The sequence below is a fragment of the Lepisma saccharinum genome, chromosome 14 (assembly GCF_977018435.1).
Source record: "Lepisma saccharinum chromosome 14, izLepSacc3.1, whole genome shotgun sequence".
NCBI lineage: Eukaryota > Metazoa > Arthropoda > Insecta > Zygentoma > Lepismatidae > Lepisma > Lepisma saccharinum.
Genome location: NC_139242.1, coordinates 25,883,354 through 25,898,778, shown reverse-complemented (window position 1 = coordinate 25,898,778; position 15,425 = coordinate 25,883,354). Strand labels below are relative to the sequence as shown.

Here is a 15,425-nt window from a genome sequence, read left to right as displayed (position 1 = left end):
AAAAAAGAGAATTATTTCCAAAAATAAGAGTAGTATGTGGCGCTTACACTCATCTACCTTGCAAACATTTAAGCGGAAAATACAGTCTCCGCTAGGACTCAAATCAGGTTCTCTGACACACCGTCACATAACAGACTCGTCTCTGTGAGAAACCCAAGTTCGAGTCCTGGTCGAGCCTGTATTCTGGCTTAAAATTTCTACGTAGTACCGTCTCCTGCACGTGCCAATTATAAAGTAACTCATCTCGTCGTAGCCTACGCACTTATCTTCACTATTTAAGTATTGGCTCATTTATGTAGGGACGTTCTTCTTTTCACAGTTTTGCTTCACTACTCGCTTCGTGCATTCTTTCTCTGTTATATCAAGTATTAGATGTGAACAAAATGTAGGGGAGGGAGTAGACATTACAGAATAAAAATTAGCACCTCTCCCTCCTTTTTTTTTAAAAAAAACACGCTTTTGTAATATTGGGGGACGTGTTCTCTGTCCCTCTGCTTCCAATGGCAGCTTTTACAGCTGCTTGCAACGAAATTACATCAAAATTTCTGTCCCTGCGATTATTAAATAGCTTACAGGAAGGTTAATATACACAGTGACCAGACAGTGTGATCAGTAATCACACAAAACTAATTGTTTTGCAAGCACAACCTGCTAGCAAAATAAGTCAACCAATCGCTGATATTGAAAGATGAAGGAAGGAGCCATTTCCAGCAACTAATATAATTCCATATATCATAAAATATATACACATTTTTGTAGAAAAATATTTTATTCTCTGTGTGAGCATAAATTTAAAGTTATTGTTACGATTATAGGGTACTTTGCTAATGATTCCCACTCCTTTGAGCTCTCTTTGTTTTCATATTGACGAGATACACGTCATGTATTGATTGGTGTGGGTAAACCAATGTCAAAAACATTGCGTGACTGAGTTCATGGCTGTGATACATGACATACTTTTCTCCAAGTTGTTAGTAGGTAGTGCATATATTATGTTTGTTTGTATGTTCATGCATTGCTTATTATCTTCAAAATGTCCCTTTCCTTGATTCCTTGCTCGTACAATGAGTACCATGGACTCCGTTGCTACCTTTTCCGTCTCTGTCTCTGTGCAAGCATATTTTCATCCTGAACATGTATGTATAAATTAGAAAAAGATACTGTTTTTATGTAATTAGTCTTTTCTGTTTCAGCAAATAGTGCAACTAGGACTCCAGCATGGACGATCATACGGTGGATCGGATTTTTGCTGGACTATTGCTGGAGCTTCCTCCAGTCAGTTCCAAAATTGTCCGGATATTCACCAGCTCTACCTTCACGGGTAAGTTTACATCATTAAAGTACCTTTTTTTACGAACCTGACAATTAAAATGCATGTTATTCAGCTTATCCATGTATCTATCTATCTATCACTTATTTTGGACCTAACAGTTTTTAAGCTTTTTTGTCCATGAGTTCTTTCTAGAATATACATGATTGCTTTACATTTAATATATCGTTACAAAGTTATATTAAGACTATTTAGAACAAAAATAGAATCATTCCCCTTTACTATTGTATGTTACATTTTCTTAGGAATGTTAACGAATAATATCCCAGTCGAACATCTGGATTGGCTACCAAACTTGCCACATTTATTAGAAATTGAACTTTTAAACTGGGCCTCTCCAATGGCGTAGTAGTAACGTCGTTGCCTTGTAATCAAGGATACCCGCTGGAACACATAGTGGTTCGGATTCCACTTTAAACTCTAGGTCCAGTCCCGATTAGCCTACCTGTGCATAAATTATGTAAAGTTGTGTACAGTTATTTATTTCCCTATTATATTATTTACGTATATATCCTTTATATATATATTATTCTTTCCCTATTTCCCTATACATTCCAGTATTATATGACGCACGTCTGCATTTCCCCAGCCACATTCACACCTCTTACTGTTCGTTACTCCAATTCTCAATAAATGTTGTTTAGTACATAAATGTCCTGATCTCAGGCCGTTTATTAACACAATTACATTTCTTGTACCACCGACACGATGAAACCTTATCCCTGTAAGTATGCATTTCTGAATCTACTTGATTTCCCCCGTACAAAGAATTACGCTGCTCTTTATAATCTAGAGTGCTTTGTTGATATATAGCTGTTTTAGCACATTTTCGTGAGATAATTATCAAGTTCAATTAGCTTAGTGTAATTCACTGTGAAAGAGGAAATGCAATGGTGAGTAGATTTAATAATCAAGGGATTTCGGAACTAGGGAAGCTGAAAAATCATTTATTACCTTCTTTCCCCTTCCTCCCTTTCAATCATTCCACACGGCTTCAAAGTAGAGTTGATATGTGCTGAAAGCAGCAATGCACATAAATCATGATGGATAGAAAGAAAACGAAGTGAGTTCTGCACAGGATTGTCAGTCTTGACGAGCCACTTCTCAATATGAAATAATATCGTTTTCACAAATGCATCATTGTGCCTTCTTCCCTTATATTATAGGAATTACAAAACAAATTATAGTACACAATAACTGACAAATGAAATTAATCGTCATGCTTTTTGAGGTGACACTGGAAAGAAAAGATGAGCTGACATGATTGTAGATATGTATTCTGATATTATGAGACCAAGAAGTAGGACAAATTAAACAGTGCTAAAATACTTGAAAATACTTAAACCAAAATAAATGATTGCACAGTCACAAGATACAAAACTCGTAGCTTATGGTTATGGAAATAAAGGTACTTGAACATTTTTGTAAAATGCAGCAGGAAACAGAGAGTATCTAAGGTTCTGTTATTTAAGCGAAAACGGAGTTTAGTACAAAACAATCTAGCTGTTGAGAGTTTCGGGAGGAGAAGAGAGTAAGATATGAACATTATTTAGAAGGCAACACCAGGAAGAGGAATGTAGCTGACGCTAAGCATGGATGTATATATACGGGAAATACGTTTGGAATGGCGTGATGCAAATTATTCGTAATAGCCAGGACTATGAATCTTGCAATCCCGGGATTTCGGAACTACAGAAAGAAGCGGGATCGCAGGATTACATTTCCTACTGTGAAACCAGGCGTGTTGGGTTCGAATTCTGTGCAGGACATTGACGATTGCGTTCATCCATCAATCGGTTAAATATTGTTAAATGTCAGATTTTGTCAAACCAAATTCGTGATTTAAAATACTGTAAATATATATACACACATGATTCATCATATGTAAACACAATTTTGGTTTTGTATTCCAGACACAGCAATGGAGAGAAACACTCTTATGGCAAAGGTGTATCCAAGACTGAAAGAATATTGCAGGGAAAAACATGGTCTTGAATTTCAAGTGAGTATCTTGGCGATTCTTGTATTACTTTCTCATTTGAGGACAGCAGAGATTTTGCCACATAAAACATAATCCACGTTCCGGTGAATGTTTTAAATTTAAAAAATTTAAAATTGGCATAGAATAGAAAATTGACACGTCTTCATTTAAGGTATCTGAACCCAATATGGCCTACCTGAGGTTTGAGATTCTTTCAAATGGTGTACAAAGTCAAAAAGGTAAAACCAATCGTAAGAATCAAAAGAGGGGACATTTCTGGACGTTTATTAAAAATTGGAGCCAATTCCAAATAATAACATGGGTGCAGGGGAGATTTTATTTAAAGTTGCGTTTGGGCCATATTGGGTACGTATGTACCTAATATGGTCTACTCATATATTTTTATCTTTCACATGTAAAGAAAGTACCACAATGTTGTTTTTATAGGTGGATAAGTATATTGATACACTTACATTTTATTTACATAATGACATATTAGATTTGCACAAAGAATAACATTGTTTACCAACAAATAAACAAGGAGTGATATGTCACAATTTGTTATCAGAAGACCATGGATTAGACATCACAGTCTGGCCAAATGAAAGGTCCTTTATCATCCTTAGTGAGTCCAACACACTCTACGTGAACAAAAGAGTAACAAATGTCACATTTGCACGTGTCCATAGCGATACATTCCTATGAAAGCCATATTGAGTCTAACTTACATAGTGTTCTTTTTTTTCTCGTTATAAGCAGTACTTTAGATGAAACTTTAAACTACGTACATTGTTGTAAAGTACAAATTATAAACTATCATAATAAGTATACTAGAGATATTAACACCTATCACTTGGAGGATGTAGTAAGTAATAACTTACAAGTGCAATATTAGATCACGTAGAACACAATCATGAGATCCAGCTATTTCGCTTCTGTGTATTCAAGTTACTGTACTACAGGGGCGATTCCTCCATGTAGGGAGTGAGGAACTTCCTACAGTTCATTTGTATTTATTTCCAGTTCTCTGCTTTTCAGGACTTTAATGCGTGTTATAAAATTATGAGCGCAATGTACGTACAATTGACTAGGTTAGCTACTGTCAAGAGTTGACTTCTCTCGCTCGCACCAGCCTCAGGTTTTTTCTGTTGCTTGCTGAGGAACCTCGGCGGTCATGCTACGGACAGATGGATGAGGAGTGGAAAGGGCAGTGAAGCGAGGGGGTTGCGATGCTCGGCGAGACCCAAGGAACCAGCAAGCCTTTCCTCACAATCAGCGATTCCAACCCCAGCAAAATTGTACTAAACCAAGCACAGTTTGATCTTTGTTGGCACTTAGCACCTGCTTTTGGCCTAATGGTAAAATCTAGCAAGATCTCCAAACGCCAATCCCTGGGAGATGGAAATCGAATTCAAAGGAATATGTTTGCAGGAAATAAAAATAAAATTGTGTCCAAATCTTATTTCTACTTCACCAGCGGACATGTTTCAAACGAAAGGGAGTATGCCGATCCAGCGGAAAGCTCTTCTACAACCTTGCCACGATTCATCCTCTATCTTTTCTTCATCCTGAACGATTTAGTTCGTCAGGAGATTTTAGAGTAAGAAATCGGTAGAAAGTTGGTGGTAAACAATTTTCAAAAACTCTTCTATGTTGAATCCATGCTGTTTGTTGCACCATTTTAAACAATTTTGGGGAGAAATTTACACTATGACATAACTATTAATAATAAGTAACGCAAATTCAAAACTCTAGAAAAGTAGATGCAAAATTACAATTATCCGAAAAAAATAATAATAATAAATCCTAGTACAATTTAGAAGCATTTAGCATAATTTAGAAGTTTAAGCAGCACTTGTTATTATCGTCAATCCAACGACGACAGGGAGGGGGAAGAAAATCGAAATTCTTACAAAATGTGAAATATCGTTAATGTTATTTTCGTCGTTTTTTATAGGTTCACATTTAAATGTTTCAAAGTTCAAAATGAGGAGCAAGGGCCCCTCGCCCTATCTTGAGCATGGACCTTCAGGTGGCATTCTAAATGTAATGGATAGTATAAGCAATACGTGTGAATGTAATCGAACGCATTTTTCAAACCTTTGCTCGGTTTACCATAACGTATTTCTACACTCCGTAGTGTTGCTCACGGGACGGGACATGTCCCGTCTCGTCTCGTGTCTCGTCTCGAAAACGAGACGAGACACGAGACGGGACAAGCCTTTTGAAATTCGAGACGGGACGAGACGGAATGCCTTTCTCGTCTCGTTTTCGAGACGAGACACGAGACGGGACGAGACGGGTTTTGAAAAGTCTCGTCTCGTCTCGAATGTCTCGAAAAAATAAAAGCAAAATTTTTAATCAGTTGGAAATACTTGTTTGCTTGGAATAAAATATTTCAATTAGAAACGTTGATAAGCGTTTATTAAGTCAAAATAAGAAGACTATTCTAGAGAGAGGCATGAATGAATACCTAAACTTATTTCCTATACTCTTTCGAAACACAGCGTTACTCCCCATTTTTTTAAAAAAAATATTCCAGGTTAATAACCTTATGTTACGATAGTACTCCAGATACTAATACAATTCTGAATAACATGAAGTAAAAGGGCAGGTAGAGAAGGTGGAAGGAGGGGCCAAAAATTCGTGGAATGTTTGCGTCCGATGTTTATCTTGTAAAAATAGTCTCAGCTCTATAGGTTGGAAATATAAACGGACCGACGGATATGGTTTATTTTTATTATTTAATTTTTACATCAAAGGGTGTACAGAAGTGATTGTTATTAGGAAGTAGGAAAAGCATTGTAGGAAACATGGCAGTACAAATTGATAAGGAGTTGTTGGGAAAGTTATTAAGGAGTCCAAGATATAAGCAAGACTAAGAAAAGGAGATAATTAGGGACAAATAATCTAGCATTATCCCACTCCGAACAGCTGAGAGCTAAAGAGGAGGAGAAAATACGGGAAATATGAAAAGAAATGATTTGGTGATTTTAGTGTCTACAGGGAACCACGACAAGGTTTTACCACATGATTATTTGCACGGGTTACGAAATTATTAGAATGTTATGGAAATTTCGGAAATGTCTTTGTTCAGAAAATTCTTGTTGTTTCCCTCAGACATTCTGCAGGTGGTTGGATTCGATTTTTTTTACGTCCGTTTGAAGATTATTTCCAATGTTTTTTTTTTAATTTCTTTATTTCTTATTTAAGGAGAATACTATTCCTTGGATTGTAATAACGAAATAATGAGACTGATATAGAATAGATTACAAATGAAGGAATTGCACTAAGTTCTGTATAATCGTCGTAGAAGGAAACTTTGTTCTATCAGGGGACTCACCGGGTACTCTGGTAGCATCGTCGCCTTGTAATCAAGGGGTCCCGGGTTCGATACCCGGTGAAGGCAAATTGTGATTTGAACCCCATTTTAAACTGTGGTCCAGTCCCGATTAGCCTTTCTGTAAATCAGAAGAAGGAATGTTGTAGCTGATCTTTTTATTCTGTAAATTTAGCCTTCAAGTTTATGAGCAAAATACATGTAGTAACATTTTTCACTCGTTATTAAACACATTTCACAAAGTAGTTTTATCGAACTTCAGAGGGAAGCTGACAGCAATGTCAGGGTGGCGGGAGCTTGTTTACGACCAGGGTGTATTCCGAGACTATTTTTCGCCGAGCCCCACTGACAAAGGTTTCGCTTTGAACAATGGACACCGTTGCTTCAGGGGGCAAACACCAAACATAGGGCGAGGTTGACCTGCAGTAGCGGGTACGTGCCATAAATCCAGGCCTAAAGTAGGAATGGAAGTTGATGCAAGGGAGGGGCAATAAAAATTCTGTAATTTGGTTTGCTTGCTGACAGCAAGTTTTGCAGGAAAAACTGAAAAGGAAAACGGCAGACTTTGAATGAAAGAGGGACAGTGAACAAAAGTCCTTTGTATTATTCGTCGACACACAAGCTTGCATTTCGAAGGTGAGGCTATCAGCAGCGAAGTTATTAGAGGGTTGGAAGCAGTGACGACGCCAGAGGGAGCAGGGGGACGCCCCATGTCAGACACTTCCCCCCCCCACCCTGGCCCCCCAACTGAAGTTAATTAAATATCGAATAATAAGAGAGTTCATTTATAAGAGTATGACGATTTTCACCTTTTCAAAGTGGTGTATTCTGCATGATATCACTTTCCTGCTTATAATACCAACTTGATTAACAAATATTAATTTGCTTCGTCCAACATTCGAGCGCCGACCTGGGCATAGGTGATTTCTCATTCATTTATGTCCTGTAATAGCCGAGATTAACCTAAGTTTTAACCAGTCTTAAGAACTGGGAAAAAGTGTTGAATGTGGATGATTTTAAAACATCACGAATATTTTCAGGACCACAAGACATCATCTGTAGTACGGGCAAATTATTCTAATCGTGGTCGTTAGTGACAACGCTAAGTATTAAAAGACATTCAAAGTTGATTCAAGATTTGGTTGGTTGGTTGATTTGGCGTTTGAAGTCCACTTATGCACAGTAAGGCTAATCGGGACTGGACTTATAGTTTAAAGTGCCTCCACTGGGTATCGAACCCAGGACCAAAGGTGATTGGAGAAAATCCGACACTACATATCAGTTATTGTGGATTCATCGCGGTTTCTTACTATTCAGGGACTTGAATTTCGAGATGATGAGTCTGAGGCAAACCTTAACAAATGGGATTTCTTCGATACTCTTGAAGCTAATGAGGGGATATTATTTGGAAATGTATTGAACGTGAACCTTAAAATGCAAATTACACTTAAAATTCGATTCAAAACATATCGCGGGCAGGTAAAAGAACGCTTATTAGGATTTGCCACTCTTCAATCATTAGATGCAGGTTCGCTCTTTCTCGTACATATCAAAATCGAAGAACTTCTTCCCACGAACTCCATACGTTCCTGTAATTGTGTACCATAAACATACGATGGAGTGTTAGAGTAAGTATTGCCAGGTTCAGAATATTTCTTGAATTAACATTTCCCTGAAAGATAAAACACAAATTTTGCCCAAAACTCTTCAGCGTTACGAAGATGGTTGTCCTTAAAATCTTTGAAAAGGCTTGCTCAAAACAGGATGCTGGATGCAAACTGCCTCATTTGGCTGTTCTTACCATTGAGAAGAAATGTCAAGTCCTGGACGTACCAAAGGTGCGCAATGTGTTCTCCAAAGCACCTAGAGCAGAATTCTCCTACAGGAGAATTGCACTTCACTAAGTGCCTCACATTGTTTCCAATACTTAAGAAGATTCATTTCTTCCAACGTCACGTTTATTTTGCAAACGTGAAATTAAACTCTTAGAAGAATTATTTTCATCATTTATATTATTATCTTATAACTTAAATATTTATATCAGTAGTTTCATCTCAAGAAAGACGATGAATTATAAAATTATGAATGTCTTTCAATACTGAAATAGGCCACTAGAGACAACGCAACTTACCAATAAAAAAGAATTAATGTCTTTATTAAAACGAATCATGTGGAGATAAACTCGTAATCAAGAAGTAAATTTAGGTTATAAACGTCCACTCTAAATAAAAGACACACACAAAACACCATACATGAATATAATAATAATTCTAATAATAATTATTATTATTATTATAATTATTATTATATAAATATATATATATGTGTAGTGTTTTCGGGCGTTTTAATGTGACTGCCCCCTTACAATATTTTGTTGCCAGCCTTCCCCCCTCCCCCAGTCAAATTTCCCTGGCGCCGTCACTGGTTGGAAGTAAATTTATTAGGACGAGGAAAGTAACATTAGCTGTTGACAGTGTTGCACCAAAGGACGTGATATGTGCTACTGTTTGTATAAATGATAGGAAATTTAAGCAAAAATTTATAATTGTTGAGACTTGAGAGTTGTTTCCTTCATTTGATCTTAGGAAGAGGTTTTCTGAGACAGAGTGGGATTGTTTTACACATACATTGAAAAGGGTGGTTGTTTAAAGATAGAGACGTATTTTGCACATTTTTTAAAAGTTCAGATAAAACGAGAATTTAGCCTTACTGTTATGAAAAGAAATAACGCATTACGGGGAAATAATAACTTCACATTTTTCGCACCTGGTGGGATGCAACACAAGAGTATTGCAGGAAGTCTATGAACGAGGATGAAGAAGGATATGTGAAATTTGACTTACCTGCGGGTGAATAGTTTATTCTAATATTCTTAAGGTTGATATTGTTTTTGTTTTTTTAAGTCCACTTGATTCGCAAATAGGCTAAATCGCGAACCGACCTACAGTTTAAAGTGCGATCCGATCCACTTTGTGCCTCCATTGAGTATCGACGCGAGGACCCTTCATTACAAGACCTCGACGTTATTACTACGCCATCGGGGAGGCACCCAATCTACACAAATATGTTGATTCCAATAACACGTTATATTCATAATCTGATAATGATGCACTTTGGGTCCATCTAAACATATTTTTTTCAACTATAGCATGTCTAAAAGAATCATTGAAGTTGGGATTTTTATAACTTCAGGAGACACGGCTCTGTAAACGTGCGATATAAAATTAATGCAGGTTTGCCTTCCATACGTGGTGGTTTTGTCACTTTTCTTCGCTTCGTAAAACATACACTTTGCAGGAAAGGCTTCTTGCATCCTCCTCGGGCCTTGCTCTAGCTAAACAAAAAATATATTTGTTTAGCATAATCGAGGGTTACATATTCCTGCCGAACTTACTAGAAAACAAGGTTTCTATTGGGATCATACTGCTTTGAATGACAGTATCAATGAAGTTTTATGTACACTACTACTTATAATAATGAGCATAAAATATTAATCAGGAACTTTATTTTTCGTCAACTGGATGTAACATATATTTTTTTTTATTCAGCAAATATTCAATTCATCACCTTTTTTGACATTAATTTTCTTGCCAGGACAGCTGTTTTTATGCAGATTTTGACGATCTTAACTACACGTAAGCTACATATTAGCTAATATTTTTGCTGTTATATTACTATTCTTCTACCATCTTTGTAACATGTCATGCAATAACAATAATAGAATTGATTAATTTACATATTCAAGTGAATAAACCTATGAATTATATTAATGCATTAATTTAAACATTTGCTTAATTGTATAAATGTACGATGGATAGACAGTTGTATGAAGCGAGAAAAGCCTCAAGGTAGATTTCATAAGATACCTAGCAATCAGTAACCAACAAACTGCATTTTTAATATTAATGTCCTCATGATTAACGAACCTTATTTATTCTCACCACGCAATGGGTAAAATATTTGGAGCATTATCCCACTTTCCGGAAAAATATTTCGTGTTTCTGCTACTTTTGACTTTTGTTGGCATGATATCCCGGATCACTTTTACGAGACGAGACGGGACAAAACGAGACGGGACGAGACGAGACGAGACAGAACCCTTCGAGACGGGACACGAGACGGGACAAACGAATATTTTCGAGACGAGACACGAGACGAGACCAAAGTCTCGTCCCGTCTCGTTTCGTGGGCAACACTAACACTCCGCAAAAGCCACGTGTCGCCACTGCTGTACTATAGGTACAGTCAACAGGTTCAATCACGTCATTCGAACAGTCTAAATTGCATACTAAATTAGCGTCATTTGTTGAATTAACCATGTAGCTACTTGAAAACAGCAAATAGGCCATATTGGGTTCAGGTACCTTATTTTATAGATCCCTCTTTTTTTTAAAAATAAAAAATAGTGATCAACCGAAAAAAATATCAACTCTAAGAATATTTTAATATAAGTACTGAAAGTGAAAATTTCTAAGTTGGGGTGGTTGGTCAGATTTGGGAATAGGTGCGGGATGTTTGTTCAACATGGAGACATTGAACTAGGTGGGCGAATGCTTACGTAAATGATCCATTCTGGGATATTTCTTAAATGGGGGAATATAATCTCCTTGCTTTCTCCCCCTCTTCAAGCACTGTTTTCTATGGAATAGTGATTGATGATGTAAGATAAGACTCCAACAATTCATTGTTATTTCGCCGTTTATGGATACAATTTTTCATATCATTTCCAACTCAGACAACTTGTTAATTCTATGAATGGATAAAGAAAATAAACACCATAATGACTCATCTAAAGCCTAGCAGTATACTTGGATATTTCAATGAACATATCGTTTCGAAAGTATAGTCCTGATCTTCACTGAAAAAGAATAGACACATCTTTCCTTTTCTCTTCCAAACTTGACGACAATCTCCAGACAAAAGGTATCCTGACATGTAGTTCACCCGCTGTACAGTACTGTTATGCGGATTGTTAGACAACAAGGCTGAAACGGCAATGCAAGTTTGAAAGGTATTTTAAGATACTTTTGATCTAATTGTGCTATTTTCAGGTAGTGGACATGCGATGGGGAGTGAGAGATGAGGCAACTGATGACCACATGACAACGGAGCTTTGCATGAGAGAAATAGCAAACTGTCAACGATTATCCATGGGTCCAAATTTTGTGGTGAGTTCAATCTATCCTTCCTTTCCATTTATGACAAGGGAGTCCGGGTTCGATACTCGATGGATGCCCATAGTGCCCCAATTTAAACTGTAGTTCAGTCCCGATTAGCCCGTCTGTGAATGAAGTGGAATTAAAAAAACTCAAACGCAAAAAAAACATAAGACTTTCTTTGTGGCTATTGTTGACTTCCCTTACATGATGACGAGTCGTCGCTATGAATTCGGTATTCATTCTCAGCGGGCTCCCAAGTAGTCCAGTCATTAACACTCTCGCCTTGGGTGCGAGTCGTCTTGGATTCGATTTCAGATGGGGACTCCTACATTTATAAAAGTTCACTTTATACGCAGATAAAACAGTTTGGACTGCTCCCGGAGTTTAACGTGGGATCAGAACCACGAAGATGTGCTTCCACCGGGAAATCTTTGCAGTGATAAAATAGCAATTTCCTTACGTAAGTTTCCGGGAAGATCTCTATTATGTACGTAACATATATTCTTCCCTTGTACAGTGTGTTGATATTGCACATATCATTTTGTACAGTGGTGTATCAAGTATTATTTCGCAACGTTTCACTTTAATTAATGACCGTTGGAAACGGAACAAAGATTTGAGAAAATCTCAGCTCAATATCTCGGTGGCCGAGCGCGTCAAGTGGTCGACTTTCGCTCTCGCTACCGAAGTTTCCGAGTTCGAGTCCTAGCTCGGGCATGGGTGTTCGTTGTGAGTGTTCCTTCATCAATTTCATCCATCGTCAATCGTCTTCACCGTCGCGGTTAACCAAAAATTGCAGAAAAGCGACGTAAAATAACAGATACATGATACACAATTATCTTAATAACAAGTTTGCGGATTCGAAACCAATTCAGGATGAGGGCATAAGTTAGAAACGCTTTATCTTGACCATTTAATATATTCGTCAAGTTCAAGCCCTTGTATTTGGTTCGATATTGACGTACATGACCCACAATAACTTGCGACACGCCGGAATGGTTCGAAAAGAATCCGAGTCACTGGTACCTGGTACAGAGTTCGATCGTCAGCAACGGAACACGCTACATCGTCATTTGCTGTCCGCTATGTGAGAATCCCTGCTGCATTTGCGTGCGATGGCTTTTAGAGGCTTTGGATGACCAGTTTACCCGAAATAGAACCATTCTTTCAGGAGACACTTCTGTCAAGAACCATAGAAAGGTTACCATTTGGAAAAACAAGCCTTTCCTTCCGCAGCTTCACGTTTTCGAACAAACACTTCCAAACTTTTACAAATCAAATGATCGTTCGAGAGAACTTTGTAGACAGAAGAGCTCTATGGAGTCAGTCATTTCCTGTTCAGATCCTATCAATGTATCACATTGTGTATCAAGGGTTAACGTCAACGAGATTTTTCAGAGCCCTAGACTAGACTATCATAAGTTTTCCTAATTAACTTGTCGGTCGTTATAAATTTTGAGGTTCTTAGAGGTGAAATTTCATTTTATTCGTCCTACTCTGCCTTATTATTCACTGCAACCTACAGGCTTTTCGATCTTGAGCCTTATGATTCATATCAGCTGAAGAAGTCAATTCTTTCGTCTGTATTGACACAACACTGAAATGTATGCTTTTATATAGGGGGAGGGTGCGCGATGCTTTGCCTGTAATCAGTTGCTTCCCCAAGTGTAGAGATCACCGCACATCACTGTCCATAGAAATATCTGCAAAAAAATATCTGATATACTCGTAATTAGATGGCACTTCGAATACAATTATTTATCCATAAAATAAGGAAAACTTACTGATTTCTCCTGATAATGACAGATCATGAAAAGTTGCAATTCATATAATTTTCATAACTTGGTATAACAGTAGAAATGACACAGCTACATATTTTGTGAGAACTGATACAAGGAGTTAATAGAATGTTCTGAAATGAGAACCGTAGCTATTAATAGTAAGTTATTTTTCGTGGTTTTATGAAAGTGAAAATACAAAATGTATTATTTCTTCACCGCCTTTCGTGTGTGTGATGCGCTATTTGTCTCTGAATTGGAAAGATTAATCACATTTGATTTCTTGTGTTATTAGTAGGTTCCATGACGTCGGTTAAACATCGGGAATCAAATTATAAAAGTTTTCACTTCCTTAGGAAGTTCCCCCTTAAGCAGATTGAGTGAAGTAATTAGTGTTACAATGTAGGGAAATCGGTTTAGGGTAGATTGCTGTCATTTATAGAGAAAGTTAAACTTGTGTGTCAAATGTTTTATTTGTATTATTAAATTGTACATTTTCATTAGTAAGAATATTTTGGGGCACACTTGGCTAGTCATGATGACGAAAAGGTAATAATGATTAGACGAAACAGGCGAAGAGACAGTCAATGTGACAATTTGACAAGAACACATTCTCTCCAAGTGGAATACATATATCTTACTTGGTCTTGACTATATACATAGCCTATATATGAATCCAACAAATTGTATTTCTACTGAAATGTTAGCAAATACATTTTTCGTTCTTTCAGGTATTTCTTGGGCAGAAATATGGATATCGTCCAATACCCACTTATATTTTATCATCAGAGCTGAAACTGCTACGGGATGAGCTAGCGTCGCAGGGAACTGATGTCATTCTTCTAGATACCTGGTACAAGAAAGACAGCAATGCTGTGCCACCCATATCAGTGTTACAGCCAATTTCCTCTATTCTCGTGAATTTTAACAATAAGGTAAACAAGGGGAAGCAAATGAATCTTGGAAGTATTAGTTTGTTTTTACATAACTTTATTAATTTAAGTAAGTACCATACACAAAATTAATTGATTTACAGTAGTAGTTCTACTAATGTCAATGCTACTATTACACTCACTAGTGAGATCATAGCTTAGTATTCTTATGTATGAACGTTTCATTCTATCCTGTTACTGTCTTATTATGTCCTGCTTCCAGAGAGTTCCAAAACTCCAACAGGCCGACCAAGCCATTTGGTGGGACACTTTGGGAAAGATGCAAAAATTGTTGAGGAAAGCTGCACTGACATTGTACAACAAAGGAGAGATTGACAAAGAAATAATGCACAACTACTTTATGTCAGGTATGTCATTCACTTTACTTTAGTTCCAAAGGCATATCTAGTGGATCATATAAAAAATTGTTTTACCGCATGACAAAACATCCAACATCCATAAAGTAGGATGTATTTCAATTGTTGAGATTTTATTCTCTCTCTCTTAGATCACAAATATTGTTGTCCTTTTCTCTCACAGATCAACTGATTGATTGATTGATTGATTAAATTGAGGCGGATTATGACGTTCTCTAAAAGGGGGGGCACTCATTACGGCGCTTCCCCCGAACTTTCGGCGCCCCAGCACACTTCCCCCACAAACTACGGTTCTACCATATGTGTCATAAAATCAGTCTTTAACTAAAACGCTGGAAGCCCAGCCGTGTGTCATGTTTCTGCCCCCCCCCCCCTCCATAGTATTTCTTGAGCTATGAGGGTGGTTACAATAATGAATTGCATGCTTGTAATGTTTTTAAGTTAGAAAATCCACATCTTGTTTGATGAAAGAAGTTTGCATTTTACAGCAAACCAAGTAATGAATTTGTATTTAATATATATCGAACA

General features: G+C 37.2%; 1 protein-coding gene across 3 annotated transcripts in view; it reads left to right on the top strand.

The window, feature by feature from the left end:
• The first annotated feature begins 909 nt into the window (after positions 1 to 909).
• LOC145998457 (NACHT and WD repeat domain-containing protein 2) overlaps positions 910 to 15,425 on the top strand; it is a 78,780-nt gene continuing 64,264 nt past the window's right edge. For 2 of the 3 annotated variants that reach the window (XM_083134868.1, XM_083134866.1), the window contains exons 1-6: positions 910 to 978; positions 1,194 to 1,321; positions 3,244 to 3,332; positions 11,703 to 11,819; positions 14,320 to 14,523; positions 14,744 to 14,888. In XM_083134868.1, the coding sequence (XP_082990994.1) occupies positions 1,219 to 1,321; positions 3,244 to 3,332; positions 11,703 to 11,819; positions 14,320 to 14,523; positions 14,744 to 14,888 (658 nt within the window). In that variant the 5' untranslated portion in view covers positions 910 to 978; positions 1,194 to 1,218. The remainder of the gene's footprint in view (positions 979 to 1,193; positions 1,322 to 3,243; positions 3,333 to 11,702; positions 11,820 to 14,319; positions 14,524 to 14,743; positions 14,889 to 15,425) is intronic. The other variant, XM_083134867.1, reaches the window with a different exon arrangement.